At 48.6% G+C, this 14,750-nt stretch overlaps 1 protein-coding gene across 2 annotated transcripts; it reads right to left on the reverse strand.

Moving 5' to 3' along the window:
• Nucleotides 1-1,580: 1,580 nt before the first annotated feature.
• On the reverse strand, nt 1,581-7,870 carry LOC144731088 (dual specificity tyrosine-phosphorylation-regulated kinase 2-like). Of its 2 annotated transcripts, none has more exons than XM_078612100.1 (7): nt 7,385-7,870; nt 6,711-6,792; nt 5,837-6,009; nt 4,708-4,768; nt 4,021-4,138; nt 2,966-3,385; nt 1,581-1,892 (listed from the first exon to the last, which is right to left on the reverse strand). In XM_078612100.1, exons 1-7 carry the CDS (start codon nt 7,541-7,543, stop codon nt 1,604-1,606), a joined length of 1,302 nt encoding a protein of 433 aa, XP_078468226.1. In that variant the 5' UTR covers nt 7,544-7,870; the 3' UTR covers nt 1,581-1,603. The 2 variants fall into 2 exon arrangements, with proteins under 2 accessions (XP_078468226.1, XP_078468227.1); XM_078612101.1 differs by having other exon boundaries at nt 1,581-1,868; nt 7,385-7,869.
• Between the last annotated feature and the right edge of the window lie 6,880 nt (nt 7,871-14,750).

Below are 14,750 nucleotides of genomic sequence, written 5' to 3' on the forward strand. Positions count from 1 at the left end.
CAGGTGCTAGCGAAAGGGGCCCCTCGGGATAGTCATCCTGTTGGGTGACTCCAATGCCCGAGTGGGTCATGATGCTGGCAACTGGGCTGGAGTGATTGGAAGGCATTGACCAGATCAGCTCAACAATAACGATAGGAGGCTACGAGACGTCTCTGCAGCCCATGGGCTTGTTATTACCAACACGCTGTTCGGGCATCAGCGCATCCACACGTTATGGATGCATGCCGGGTCCAAGCAAGGACATCTGCTGGACTATATAGTGACAAAACAGCGGCTGTGGGCCCATGTCCATGCACCAGGACCTACTGTGGAGGTGATGCGCCTGCCATTCTTCCACTCCGGTGGTGGGTGTCCATCTAGGACCCCATGCAAACCCACAGTGGCCTGGTCTCAGCTAGTTGATGGAAGTTGTGAGAATTTCATCATCGTTTGCAGCTGAGGTTGGCATCGTCCCCCCCTTCTCCTGATGTAGAAGATAAATGGGTGAGGTTTAGGTCTGTGGCTCATGCAGCTGCAATGGCTGTTTTGGGTACATGGTCCAGACCTCCCCAGAGACCCTGGCTGACGGAGGAGGTGTTCGGCGCGACCAACCCGGATGCCCAAGTTCAATTCCCACTCACGACCAACACCAGTCACAGTTATTGGAATGGGTTCTGGGCCTCCCCTAGGTCGACTCAGTCTCAAATGAGTACCTGGTGCGATGTGTAAACATCGCCACTGGGGAGACAAAGGCGGCCGGGCGTGGTGCCTGCCTTCATAGGTGCTTGCGAACAACACTTTCTGTAACAGTCTGTTACGGCTACATGGGGAATCGTTGTTGTATGTGTCTTTGTGTCTGTCGTTATGTCTGCGTGTATCTGTGTGTGTCTTTGTGTCTGTGTGTGTCTGTATGTGTCTGTGTGTTGTTATGTCGGTGTCTGTGTGTATGGTTGTGTCTGTGTGTCTGTGTGTGTCGTTGTGTCTGTGTTTTGTTGTGTCTGTGTGTGCCTGTGTGCGTGTCGTTGTGTCTGTGTGTCTGTGTGTGTGTTGTGTCTGTGTGTGTTGTGTCTGTGTGTGTTGTGTGTGTCTGTGTGTGTGTGTGTGTGTCTGTGGGTGTGTTGTGTCTGTGTGTAATTGCGGGGGACTCATTACGCCTCTTCAAACAGCATCCGGACTCAAGTGAAATGAAAACAAATCAGATTTTTTTTCATACAAAACAACATTTTTTCCTTTAAATATTTATACATGTAGATCTACAATATATATTATACTTAACAATGATTCCCTTTTTCATTGAACCCCATTACATTTTACAACATTTGAACACAGTACATGATCGCTTTCCATCTCTCTCCCCTCTTGACAACGGCTGAGATTGCAGGCTAGGCTGGCTGGGAGGACACCCGCAAGGGGACAGCTCCGAAAGTCAATAATCGTTGACCAGGGCTCGTCCCACGCGTGTGCAGTGGTGGTGATGGGCAGCCATCCTCCCGCCACTCCTCTGCTTGGTTCTCTCCCGGTCTTCGCACGAGATGCTGGCACCCGAAGACACGCAGCACCTAATAGGGAGACACTCTCACGAGCCATGTAGGTTCCCCCACCCCCCCCCCCCCCCCAAATAAAACTAAACTTTGTCCCCAGGGCGACGAATGGCCGGCCCTGTGACAGAATCGTCGTCCTCTTCGCTCGAGCAAAAGCGATTCCGAACGAAAAAGAGAAATGTACGGAAGTGGCTCCTAGTGCCTGCGAAACTTCGCCGAGTTCTCCGCGCTTCCCTCGGCCCACTGCCGACATCATCGGCGACGGGGGCGGTGGGGGTGGTGGTGGTGGTGGCGATGGTGGCGGCGGCGTCTTCATCCCTCCCGTCGTCAGGACGGCGATGTTCCTTGCTGGGGCAGGGGACCGGAACCCAGCTGGTCAAGAAGAGACAAGATGCGCGTAACATCGATATGCTCCTCATCCGTACTTGACGCATTCACGGCAGCGTCCACTTACTGCAGCGGGATGCGTCACGCGCCGCCAAAGCGAACGCTCGTGAAGCGATCGTCGCTGGACTCCCGTCCCGTGTTAAGAGCTGAGATACATCTCAGCGCCAACATGTTCCACGCTCGAACAACTTTTTTCGTTAACATGAGAAGTGCAAATTATCGTACAGTTTTAAAATATAGGAATAAAATGTAAAAATGTCACGCTCACCGTACATGAAGAAACACAGTGCAAGATCCCCCCGATAGCAAGATACCCCGTATATATCACCTGTTAGGGCAAGTGCTGAGAAACTAAGCGACATGTCTCGGACTGTGTTCGTGAACATAAGGCAGATCTGAAACACGGTAGGACTAATACCTCGGCCGTGGCTGATAATTGTTTTAATGCGGTGGGCTCACACGAAATTGATTTCTCCAAGACGAAGCTACTTTTCAAACCTACTGGCTATCAACAAAGATGTCCATGAAGCCATCCATATATACAGACACAGACACAATTTCCACCGAGAAGATGGGTACAAACTGAGCAATCATTGGATGGATGTTATCAACCAGTTTAAGTCATAATTGGCTGTGATGTTCCCATCCTACCACCTTCCGATGTTAGTTGTTCATTTACAGGTTCACATTAACACAGCCACTTCGCGCACCGACCAAGAGATGGCGGTGGCTCTGCGATCTTCCATTAACATGTTAATGTTCACCTGGCAGTCCTTTGATTGGTGGAAAACTAACCACCATTTCAAACCTTTATAAACAGTTTGCCTTTAGAAGCTAACCCCCTTTTCCTGATGACGACCGCTTGTGTTGTGATCGAAACGTCGTAGTTTTTAGTTATTTTTTAGTTATTTTCTTTGAACCTATCTATGTGAATTTACCGAAAGACCCAAAGAATATGGATTCTCTACGCCCGTTGCCAAAAGGGGAGACACTTTAACTCAACAAACCAGCCAGCCCCAAAACTTCACCCAATGCACCACTCGCACATGAAGACTCACCACCCCTGACTCAAGATCCAGCTAATGCCGTCGTCCCAGCTGCCGTCTTCTCTGAGGCCCTTCTCAGCGCCTCTCTCGCCGGACGCGGAGGGGATCGCTCTGCCCGACGGTTCGAGAGACCACTCGCAAGCCGTCACGTACGACTCCACACTGTCGGAGGACGCCGGCGGCGGCGACGGGGGGGAAGCCGTCGGATCGGCTGACCCACGGCCACCGGGAGAGTCGTCGTCGTCAATCTCGCTGAGCGTGCCGCAATTATTGCCGGGGGTCAAAAATGTTTCCTCTGCCTGGCTAGACGGCACTGGCGACGGCGCTTCGGATGGCGTCAGCCATGCTTCCGCATCCAGGTCGAGGGCGCTGTCCGCCATCCACTCGTGCTCGAGGGCCTCCTCGGGCGTGAACCTCCACATGGGATCCCACCTGACGAGAGGGGAGGGAAAAGGGAAATAAATAAATAAAACGCTCACGAAGGCCCCACGGGACTAGCCTAAACTCCTCTTCAAACATGGAGTAGGCGCAAGCTGTACGATCTGTTCTCCGAATAGCACCGCGTGGTGCTTTCACGAGGCGATCGAGCGACCGGAACTACGTCGCAGCGCGAGTAGGGACAAGCGGTCGTGCGGCTGCCTCGGCGCAGTGTAACGCAGGGCATTGGGATGCTGCTGGATGCTGCTGGATGCTGCCCACCATGCCCACCACGCGCCTCGGTCTTTGTTGGGCCTTCGTACGCACCTCACGCATTATCGCGGACTGCCCTTTACCCTACGTTATATATTACTTATTATAATGCGATTTGTCCTAGACGTTTTGTTCTTCGGGAACACAGCTACTATCATGTGATAGGATAAACAGGCTGCACGCAGTTTTACCGACAACCGTAGCACGTCACGTGGTTGACCGTCAGATGACGTCGTCAAAAACATTTTGCCCCTGACAGGACAAGCAGCTGCCCAATCTCAACGAAATTGCATTTGTCAGGTGAGTGTCGATCACAGATGTGAATTGAATTATCGACGAAGATAATGCACAGTGGGCGGTGGTGGTGTGCCACTTACGCGAGGCATCCTTTGATGAAATTGAGGAAATGGATGTTTTCCGTCCCAAGCACTTTGTTGAGGGGTAAGCTTTCCGGGGTTACTTTCTTGTGGTTGACGAAGATCTCGCCCCTGTTACCTGTTTTACGAGACAAAAAAAGGACAGAGAATTAGTGCTGGGATGAAGACTGCAACGCAGTGCGGCACTCCATGCACGACTTGAATGTTGCTTCAGTGTTGCCGAACGAACACACGATGAGGTCGCGCTCGTTGCAACACAAAGCGCTTGCCGCAAATGATCCACAATACCTCGCCATCGAACAAAGACGGGGGTCACCGCATCGTCGCACGGCGCTTTAAGATGCGCCTCTGCGGCCGTCTGGAACGCTATTCCTTCCAATATTAGGAAGCCGCTGGGAGCTGTGCACTTTTAAATCATCATCGTCTAGATTGAAAAACAAATTTTCTCTAGAAACAGCTTTTTTGCCTTTAATTTGTTGTCCTTCCCTCACACCTTCAATGAGCACGGTTGGCTACGTCACATCTCAGACTCAAAGATGCACTCGCACGTGGAGATTCCCCAACGGCTCATGGCCGAAAAAGGGAAAACAGATTAAAAACAGAGGGCAATATTGCTGGCTGCATGGCCACACGGCTCTACGAGATGTACCAGCGCAGGTAGCGACTGCCGCCACCTCCTCCACTCACCAAAGGAAATGAGCTTCACTGTCGAGGTTACGATGACAGTCATTGGCGGCACCCCCAGGATCTGCACGCAAGCACGCACGCACGCACACCACCGTGGCGATGAGTTGACGTGGGCGAGATCAGTCGAGAGATGAGTCGTTGATGCGCACGCGATTACGTGTGTCCGTCCAGTCGACTTACCTTCGACCACTTTCGTCGGATTTCGGAAGCTCAGCAGGATTGGCCTGCAAAGTGCTCGGATGAGTGACCAATGCACACACCAGATTGTCTGGATTACGTGGTGTGTATTACAGGGCAGTTCAACAAAATCCATTGTTGTACTTCATATGCTTCCGTGCTCTGCTCCCCTTCACCAACCTACACCGACCATCATTGTGCAGTACAGTACTACTATTTGCTATTACTACTCAACTATTTTTATTTTACCAGGTAATGCCCCACTGAGCTATATAGGAGCTCTTTTTCAGAAGCAACCTGAAAAAGAGCTACTATGTAGCCACGAAGTCATCACGTGAGAATTTCTCGCAGCCAAATACTGTTTGCGCACACGGAGAGATGTACGTAGAGACGCACATGGGACTCGGTTCGCGGTTCGTGACATTTCGTGGGTTTGTTATGAAACCGCGTCTATATTGAACGAACTGCAAATGACTTGTTATTTTATCAGGTGGAGGCCCCACTGAGCTGGGCAGCATCTTTTGCAGAAGCAACCTGGCCTATCACACATGATAACTCAACGATGTGGCTTGTCGTCATGTGGAAATGTATAGCCGCAGCCAAACACTCTGAAACGCATGGTGGTGGTGGTGGTGTTGATTCTAGATTTGGAGGGGAAAACCGGAGGACCCGGAGGAAAATCCCCGCGAGCACGGGGAGAGAGACAGAGAACGCGCAGACTCTAAATATACAGCAGGCGTTCAGGGTCGGAATCAAACCCACGACCTTCTGCGTACCAGGCAAGGTCGTTAACATCTTGCCACACGTAACTGGGAGAGAAAAAACCCTAGCCCAGATAATTATTGGACATCTGTGACAAAGTGCTTCATAGCTCATCGGATTCCTCCAGTATTAAATACACATTCAGATTCTAATCGTTGTTGTTGTTGACCTCGAAAGACCTCGAGCATACCTCGATGACCCTCTCCAGATGGTGACATTTGAGCTTTCTCTTGAAGAGGTAATCGCCAGTCACGAGCTCGGCAACCACGCAGCCCAGGGACCACATGTCCACGGAGCACGTGATGGGCAGCTTGAGGTACATCTCTGGTGCTGTGTAGTGTTCCGTGCCAAACCTCTTGAAGACTGAAAAGAAATGACAACAACAAAAGATGTCGATATATGGAGGTCGTGGGCTCGATACCGACCCTGATGCCCACTGTGGTCGCGTGGATTATTCTCAAGGCAGGCACGGCACACGACGGGGTGGGTGGCCAGCACCATGCCCGGCCGCCTTTGTCTCCCCCAAGTGGCGATGTTTACACACCGGACCAGGTACTCATTTGAGGCCGAGTCGACCTAGGGGAGGCCCAGGACCGGTTCAGATAGTCGTCACTGGTGTTGGTGTGCCGTGAGTGGGAATCAAACTCGGGTCGTCGGGGTTTATAGTGCAGCACACTAACCGCTACACTAACAGCTACACACACAAGCTGTACATACACACACATGGTACACACAGAGTACACACAGTACACACACACAGTACACACAGTTTCACACGTAGGCTTTCGTGATCAATATCATCCATAATACAGTTTTTTTTTGGGCTAGATCGCGTAAATATATAAATGTGTCGTTAAACCCGCCACCACCCGACACAGCCAACTAGTAAGGGTTGTCACGTAAACACCGGTGTGTTGGAGAGCCAAGCCACAACATTTACAATCTGAATACACACACAGTTCACACACACACACAGTTCACACATACAACACACACACAGTACACACACACAGTTCACACACACAACACACACACAGTACACACACACACGTGAGCTCACTTACAATTGGGACTCTCTTGAAAGCTGAGACCAAAATCGGTGAGTCTGACATCGCCAGTGTCGTGGTCCTTGATGAGGATGTTTTCCTGGAGAAGACAAAGATGTTAGCTACCTCGCCTGGTGTGCAGGAGGCCGTGGGTTTGATCCCAGCTCTGATGCCTGCTGCTGCTGCTGTATATTTGGAGTTTACATGTTTTCTCAGTAGTCGCATGGATTTTTCCAGTTTCTCCTCCACATTTAGAATCAACATCACACGCTTAGAGTATTCGGCTGATTTTTATTTACGCGTGAGGATTAGCCACTGCGTTGAGCTATCATTTTTGATAGCCAGGTTGCTTCTAAAATAAAATATTTAAAAATACTTTCTTAAAAAACACGCTTTTAATGAAATGTACTGTCCGAGCTGCCCCTCCCCCTGCCCCCTTCCCCCATCGCCCCTCCCCTCCTACCACATCCCCCGCCCGATGTGGGTGGGGCCATGTGGGTGGGGCGATGTGGGTGGGGCGATGTGGGCGGGGCGATGTGGGCGGGCGCTGTGGGCGGGGCGTTGTGGGCGGGGCGATGTGGGTGGGGCGTTGTGGGCGGGGCGATGAGGGTGGGGCGTTGTGGGTGGGGCGTTGTGGGTGGGGCACTCTGGGTAGGATGTCAATGAGGCTGCAGGCCGTTGTATTCACTCACCGGCTTCAGGTCTCCGTGAATGATTTTCTGCTTCTTGAGTTTCTGCAGGGCCTTCAGAATGGACCTCACGTACACCTTGGCCTCGGGCAGGGTAAAGGCCGTGGAAACCAACGTGAGTTGCTGTCTGAGGTCTCCCCTGCAGGACAGAGCGGCACGCATGGTTACGCTGCCTCCTCCTTCTTCGCGAGTATTGGACACGAGGTTCCTCGCAAGAGCCGGATGTCGAATCTGCCGTAGCGGCCGCTCAAAAACATTCCCCACGCCGATGACATAGGGCCCCCGTGGGGGACAGTGTCCTCATGCACGGTTGAAAAGTGCTCCCGTTTCCCATCGCTGTTTACAATGCATTGTGTTATGTGTATGTATGTTGCGGGGAGGAGGCTCGTGAAGGACGCTGCTACTGGGCAGTTGGAGGCAGTCGCCCTCCAGCAACAACGACGGAGGGCGGAGGAGCGACGCTCACAACGACTCACGTCAAAAGCTCAAGGACCAGACTGAAATGGCCCCTGAAGGTGAAGGTGTTAAGGAGTTTGATGACGTAGTTGTTGTTTTGCTCTTTCGACTGCAACGCTTTAAGCATCCGCACCTCCCTTTTGGAACGGTATGGCTTGGCGCTGCGGAGAGAAAAGTGGTGAACGAGTCTCACCCCGCTCTTAGTACTGCACGTTGAGAAACACGGTGGCCGCATAAACACATTTCGTTAGAAACTCACTGTGATTCGTGCTGCAGCATTTTCACGGCTACTTCTCGCTTATATTTGTGATCCAGGCATCGGATCACCTGGCCATATGCGCCCGCTCCGAGCACACTCAGGACCTGGTACCTATATGCCAGATGCTCATCGTTGACCTGGAAAACATTACAAAGGAATTCGATTTACACTCAGTTAAAACAAAATTTTCAAACCAAACTTTTATTTTGACAGGTAAGGCCCAGAGCTGTATAGCTCTTTTTCAGAAGCGACCTGGCAATCACAAATGATATCGCTCAACGAAGTGGCTTATCGCGTGGAAATGTATATGTGCTGAAGCAGTCACGAATTGGCACGTTTCATCTACGTGACAAACCCCGTTACTAATTGGCTGTGTCGGGTGGCGGTGGGTTGACAACACATTTATGTGTTCTAACCCAAAAATTTACTTTCTTTTGGATAATATTGGTCACGAAATCCTACGCGTTAAACCAGGGGTGTTATACTTTTAGTTTTTTTCCAGTAAAGTCACGTAGGTAAAAATAAATGGGAATTTTAGGGGTGTCTGAACACCTCCTGCGTGGAGATGTGAATTGGTTGGAAACCACATGGACCTTGGTTGAGGGTACGTACCAAACTGTAGTGGTGACTTTCGGAATTAATGACAGCATTCAAAGAGCTGTCTGTTGCCCGACGGATCCTGAAATAATAGATGTGTTCGTAGAGTGTGACTTCATTATGTTCAAACGGTGTCATTCTACTTCCGAATTGCTGGAGGATACCTGCATGCACACACACACAAAACATGGACTGTTGGAACAAGTGTTGTGAGCGAGTAGCAACTATGAACGCCGGCGCTGTGGCACACGAGGGAGGTGGGTGGCCAACTCCACGCCCAGTCGCCTTTGGCTGCCTAGTGGCGATGTTCACACATCGCACCTGTTAGTCATTTGAGACCGACTCTACCTAGGGGAGGCGCAAGACCGTTTCAGATAATCGTCACTGGTGTTGGCGGCCGTGAGCAGGAATCGAACTCGGGTAACCGGGTTCATAGCGCAGTGAGCTAACTGCTACACTACCGCTGTCCACACATACACGTACGTACCAAGAACGCGTATGTGCATTGAAAGGAGAGTAAGCATCAACAAGGAGAGCATCACTTACAAGAGCTCAGTCTAACCTCTTTCTTGTCCTCTATTTAGGGGTATAGCATCTTTGAGGGATGAGACTTAATGATGGAATGGAAGTCAAAGGGGAGGAACACGCCCAAGAAGAAATTACGCAAACGGAGAAATAAAATGAGCACGTGTGCAGGCTCTAGGACTGTTGCATGGCGGGATCATGAGATTACGGAGATGTTCTAATCAGAGGTGCGACGGAAAAAAAACTAACACAAAAATCAGTTTGAAAGAAATTCGTTTGTCAATCTAGATTATTTAAAAGTGCATAGTTCCAGTGGCTTCCTAATATCGGAAGGAAGAGCGTTCCAGACGGCCGCAGAAGCATATCTGAAAGCGCCGTGCGATGCGGTCACCGCTGTCTTTGATCATGGCTGTTGATAATGCAGTGAACTCTAGTTGTGCGTTAGATGCAGACACGTAGCAGTGAATGGGGCGCTATGATTATACTGTCGTGAAGGGAGTAGTACCGGCAGGCGTGCAGTGCATCCCTGCCTCTGCGATGACGACAGGTTCGTCCATTGCTACTAGACGCACACGGATACACGCGGACACACAAACGCACAGATATATGAATAACGTCTTCATCACATACAACGCGATGCAAGCCACAACATTTACAATCTGAGTACGACGTAAAATAACGACATTTTGTATATATTTACGCGATCTAACCCCAAAAAAAACTCTATTATGGATGATATTGGTCGCGAAAGCCTACGTGTTAAACGGATCATTTAATATAAATCAGATTTAACTAAGGGATATGTGATCACTTAAGGTGTTTATGTGGCATCGATTATCCTGGACCTCAATAGAGATTGTACCCGTGTCTGTAGTGTGCAGAGGGCTTGTGAAATAAAGTTTCAGTGTTTTTGATGTGAAGGGACCTGGTATCTGTGCGTATACTTTCATGTGCGCCGTTGTCCATGCTGTCAATTGAGCTTGTGTCTCTGTATTATGATGTGAGTTTGTAGCATTGCACTGTCAGGCGAGCATGTATCACCTCAGCCCATCATCTCTCGGGGTTGATGAAATAAGCACCAAATAAATACCAAATAAAATTAATGGAAAATCCAGGAGTGGGGGGGGGTAAAAAGTGCGCGTGTGTACAGGGAGGGGGGAGGGGTCAAGTTTTGACAGATCTTTGCCTCTACCGACTAAATGGATGGCCCCTTTTTTGTCCCTCCCCCCGCAACTCCCATTCGCACGTTTGGCTACGTACGTGCCAAAGGGGCCGTCCATAAATGACGTCACGCGATTTTGGATGATTTTGGACCCCCCCCCCTCGTCACACGGCGTCGCAAAAAGTCAGACCCCCCCTCAAATATGACGTCACGAAGCTCTGCCCCCCTCCAAATAAAACGTGCTTCAAATCGCTTTAAACTGTTGTCATTGTAGTTCGTATTTAATGTGGCGCTGCACTCTGATGTAGGAGAAAACATTCTGATTTAAAGCTTTCGTGACTGCAGGTATTCATATTCTTGGTTCTTTCGGTAAAGTCATGTAGAAGGGAAATAAAATAATAAAAATATTAAACTATAAAATTATCACGACGTTTCGACTGCAACACAAGCAATCATCATCAGGTGTGAAATCCACAGCAAGAAAATCTGATGATGATTGCTTGTGTTGCAGTCGAAACGTGAGAATTGTATTGTTTTATATTTTTATTATTTTATTATTTCCCCTCTACGTGACTTTACCGATAGAACCAAGAATATAATTAGGAAACTGTGTGCGGGAGTAGCCCAGATGTGTTGTAGGATGGGGCTGGCTGTCAGGTGATAAGGTGAAGGTACAGCAATGGATTTCTACCACCACCATCACATCAATTACCATCACCGACATCATCACCACGATCTCCATGTCCTCTTGCATCACCATCACCACCGTCCTTACCCCCCGTGGTGGTTGGAACGATTGCGACATCACATTGTTCGTGACGTCATCTGGAGGCGTGACGTCACTATGCTAAGCCCCTCCCACCTGGTTTAGGTTCACGCCCACCCGAGCGGAATGGATGTTTCTATCGTTGGGTGGCAAGGAGAGACTGAAATTATTTATAATATATAAAAAGTCGTCTATCACCACCATAACGACGATCTATTACCAACTTTCAACAATCGCCAATATTAAGCATTCCCACCATCAGAACGATCAACAAAACCATTACCAACATCAATGCACCCAACACACCCGCCTACCACCCCTATGGAGATCCCGATAATTTTTACTTAATTAAGTATTTTTTAAAGTTATTAAAATATTGATTAATATTTTAAATCGTCAGGATCGTCATAACCTGTAGGGAGTATTTATATCCGCGTCTGGTCGCTAGTATCACCTCGGAAGCCTGAACATTCGTAAAATGTTCCTGGATTATTTTAGAAATGTGAAAGACATTATCCCACATTCTTGACGAGAAATCGCACAAATCAAAGGAGTGATCACCCAAGGCGCAGGAGCGCCACCTACCGTGCGTCTGCTCTCGACGAGTTGGATCCCACAATGCAACGCGGGAAGCACGTGCGCTTGGTGACGTCAAAACGGGACCACGTGGGTCGCGGGTTGTGACGCGACAATGTTCAGCACCACGTGCAGGACCACGTCGACGTCGTAGTACACAGAGACAAAGATCCCCTCCCCCGTGTGGCCTTGGCACACGGTTGGGTCAAGTGCTGTTAGTGAGTAGCAGCGCCTATGAAGGGGTGGGTGGCCAGCAACACGCCCGGCCGCCTTTGTCTCCCTAGTGGCGATGTTTACACACTCATGGCACACACACACACATGTGTCACGACTCATGACACACACACACGTGTGTCGTGACATTCAGACGTGTGTGTGGGGACGCTGCTCGATTCCCGCTCACGGCCACCAACACCGCCGGTGACGATTATCTGAACCGGTGCTGGGCCTCCGCTAGATCGACTCGGCCTCAAATGAGTACCTGGTGCGGTGTGTAGTAAACATCGCCACTGGGGAGACAAAGGCGGCCGGGCGTGGTGCTGGCCACCTTCATAGGCGCTGCTGCTCGCTAACGCCACTTGCCCCTGCAGCTTGTAAAGGCTACTCGGGGGATCTTTGTAAACGAGTATATTATATCTATATTATATCTCTTATAGGCTTAACTTTATTTTATTTATTTTATTCTTGAAAAGTCGTACGTACAGTGGCTGGCAACGTCGGCGAACCACAATTACAGCAAATTCGATTAACCAACAACCTCCAATCCGCCCTCCCACATGTAACGAATGAATAAACATCAATACTTTACACCAATTGTCCACGTTTGTGCGGTTTATCCTAACTGGCTAGCAACTGATTTAAAGCTTTCGTGACTGCAGGGATTCATATTCTTGGTTCTTTCGGTAAAGTAACGTAGAAGGGAAATAATAAAATAATAAAAATATTAAACTATTAAATTCTCACGACGTTTCGACTGCAACACAAGCAATCATCATCAGTCACACCTGATGATTGTCACACCTGATGATGATTGTTTGTGTTGCAGTCGAAACGTCCTGAGGATTTTTATTGTTTTATATTTTTATTATTTTATTATTTCCCTTCTACGTGACTTTACCGAAATAACGAAGAGTATGGCTAGCAACTGTAAAGCGACGAGAAGTTTAAAAATAATAAACGGTAAATTTGTTGCCCTTGGCAACCAACATTACTCTGATTACCATGAGGATGTAAATGTTATCCTAGTTATTTTATATCGGCAGATTCATACCACACGATTGTGCACCAATTACTCTCACATTTTATATAATTTCGCACGTTTATAAATCACCTCACATTTATAAATCACCTCACATTTATAAATCATCTCAAGTTTATAAATCACCTCACGTTTATAAATCACCTCACGTTTATAAATCATCTCAAGCTTATAAATCACCTCACGTTTATAAATCACCTCACGTTTATAAATCACCACAATTTTAAAAATCACCTCACGTTATAAATCACCTCACGTTATAAATCACCTCACGTTTATAAATCACCACAATTTTATAAATCACCTCACGTTATAAATCACCTCACGTTATAAATCACCTCACGTTTATAAATCACCACAATTTTATAAATCACCTCACGTTATAAATCACCTCACGTTATAAATCACCTCACGTTTATAAATCACCACAATTTTATAAATCTAAACAAGTTTGTAAATCACCTCACGGTACCCCGCAGGGGTCCGCGTAGCCCCCCCCGGTTTAAGCACCACCGCTCTAAGCAATAACTTTGACTTGCAAAGTTATTGGCGTGTGTACTGTGTATGTGTTGTGTGTGTACTGTATGTGTGTACTGTGTGTATTGTGTGTGTAGTGTAGTGTGTGTACTGTGTGTGTAGTGTAGTGTGTGTACTGTGTGGACTGTCTGTGTACTGTGTAGTGTGTACTGTGTGTGTGTGTGTACTGTGTAGTGTGTACTGTGTACTGTGCATTGTGTTTGTACTGTGTAGTGCACTGTGTAGTGTGTGTGTATACTGCGTGTGTACTGTGTGTGCACTGTGTGTGTACTGTGTAGTGTGTACTGTGTGTGTACTGTGTGTGTGTACTGTGTAGTGCACTGTGTAGTGTGTGTGTGTACTGTGTAGTGTGTGTATACTGCGTGTGTGTGTGCACTGTGTGTGTACTGTGTAGTGTGTACTGTGTGTGCACTGTGTAGTGTGTGTACTGTGTAGTGTGTACTGTGTGTGCACTGTGTGTGCACTGCGTGTGTACTGTGTAGTGTGTGTACTGTGTAGTGTGTACTGTGTAGTGTGTACTGTGTGTGTGCTGTCTGTGTACTGTGTGTGTACTGTGTAATGTGTGTACTGTGTAGTGTGTACTGTGTGTGTGCACTGTGTGTGCACTGTGTGTGTCCTGCGTGTGTACTGCGTGTGTACTGTGTAGTGTGTGTACTGTGTAGTGTGTACTGTGTAGTGTGTCCTGTGTGTGTGCTCTCTGTGTACTGTGTGTGTACTGTGTAGTGTGTGTACTGTGTAGTGTGTACTGTGTGTGTGCACTGTGTGTGCACTGCGTGTGTACTGTGTAGTGTGTGTACTGTGTAGTGTGTACTGTGTGTGTGCACTGCGCGTGTGCACTGTGTGTGTACTGTGTAGTGTGTGTACTGTGTAGTGTGTACTGTGTGTGTGCACTGCGCGTGTGCACTGCGTGTGTACTGTGTAGTGTGTGTACTGTGTAGTGTGTACTGTGTGTGTGCACTGCGCGTGTGCACTGCGTGTGTACTGTGTAGTGTGTGTACTGTGTAGTGTGTGTACTGTGTAGTGTGTACTGTGTGTGTGCACTGCGCGTGTGCACTGCGTGTGTACTGTGTAGTGTGTGTACTGTGTGTGTACTGTGTAGTGTGTACTGTGTAGTGTGTGTACTGTGTGTGTGCACTGTGTAGTGTGTACTGTGTAGTGTGTGTGCACTGCGCGTGTGCACTGCGTGTGTACTGTGTAGTGTGTGTACTGTGTGTGTACTGTGTAGTGTGTACT

Source organism: Lampetra planeri, chromosome 37 (assembly GCF_965212315.1).
Source record: "Lampetra planeri chromosome 37, kcLamPlan1.2.h2, whole genome shotgun sequence".
NCBI lineage: Eukaryota > Metazoa > Chordata > Hyperoartia > Petromyzontiformes > Petromyzontidae > Lampetra > Lampetra planeri.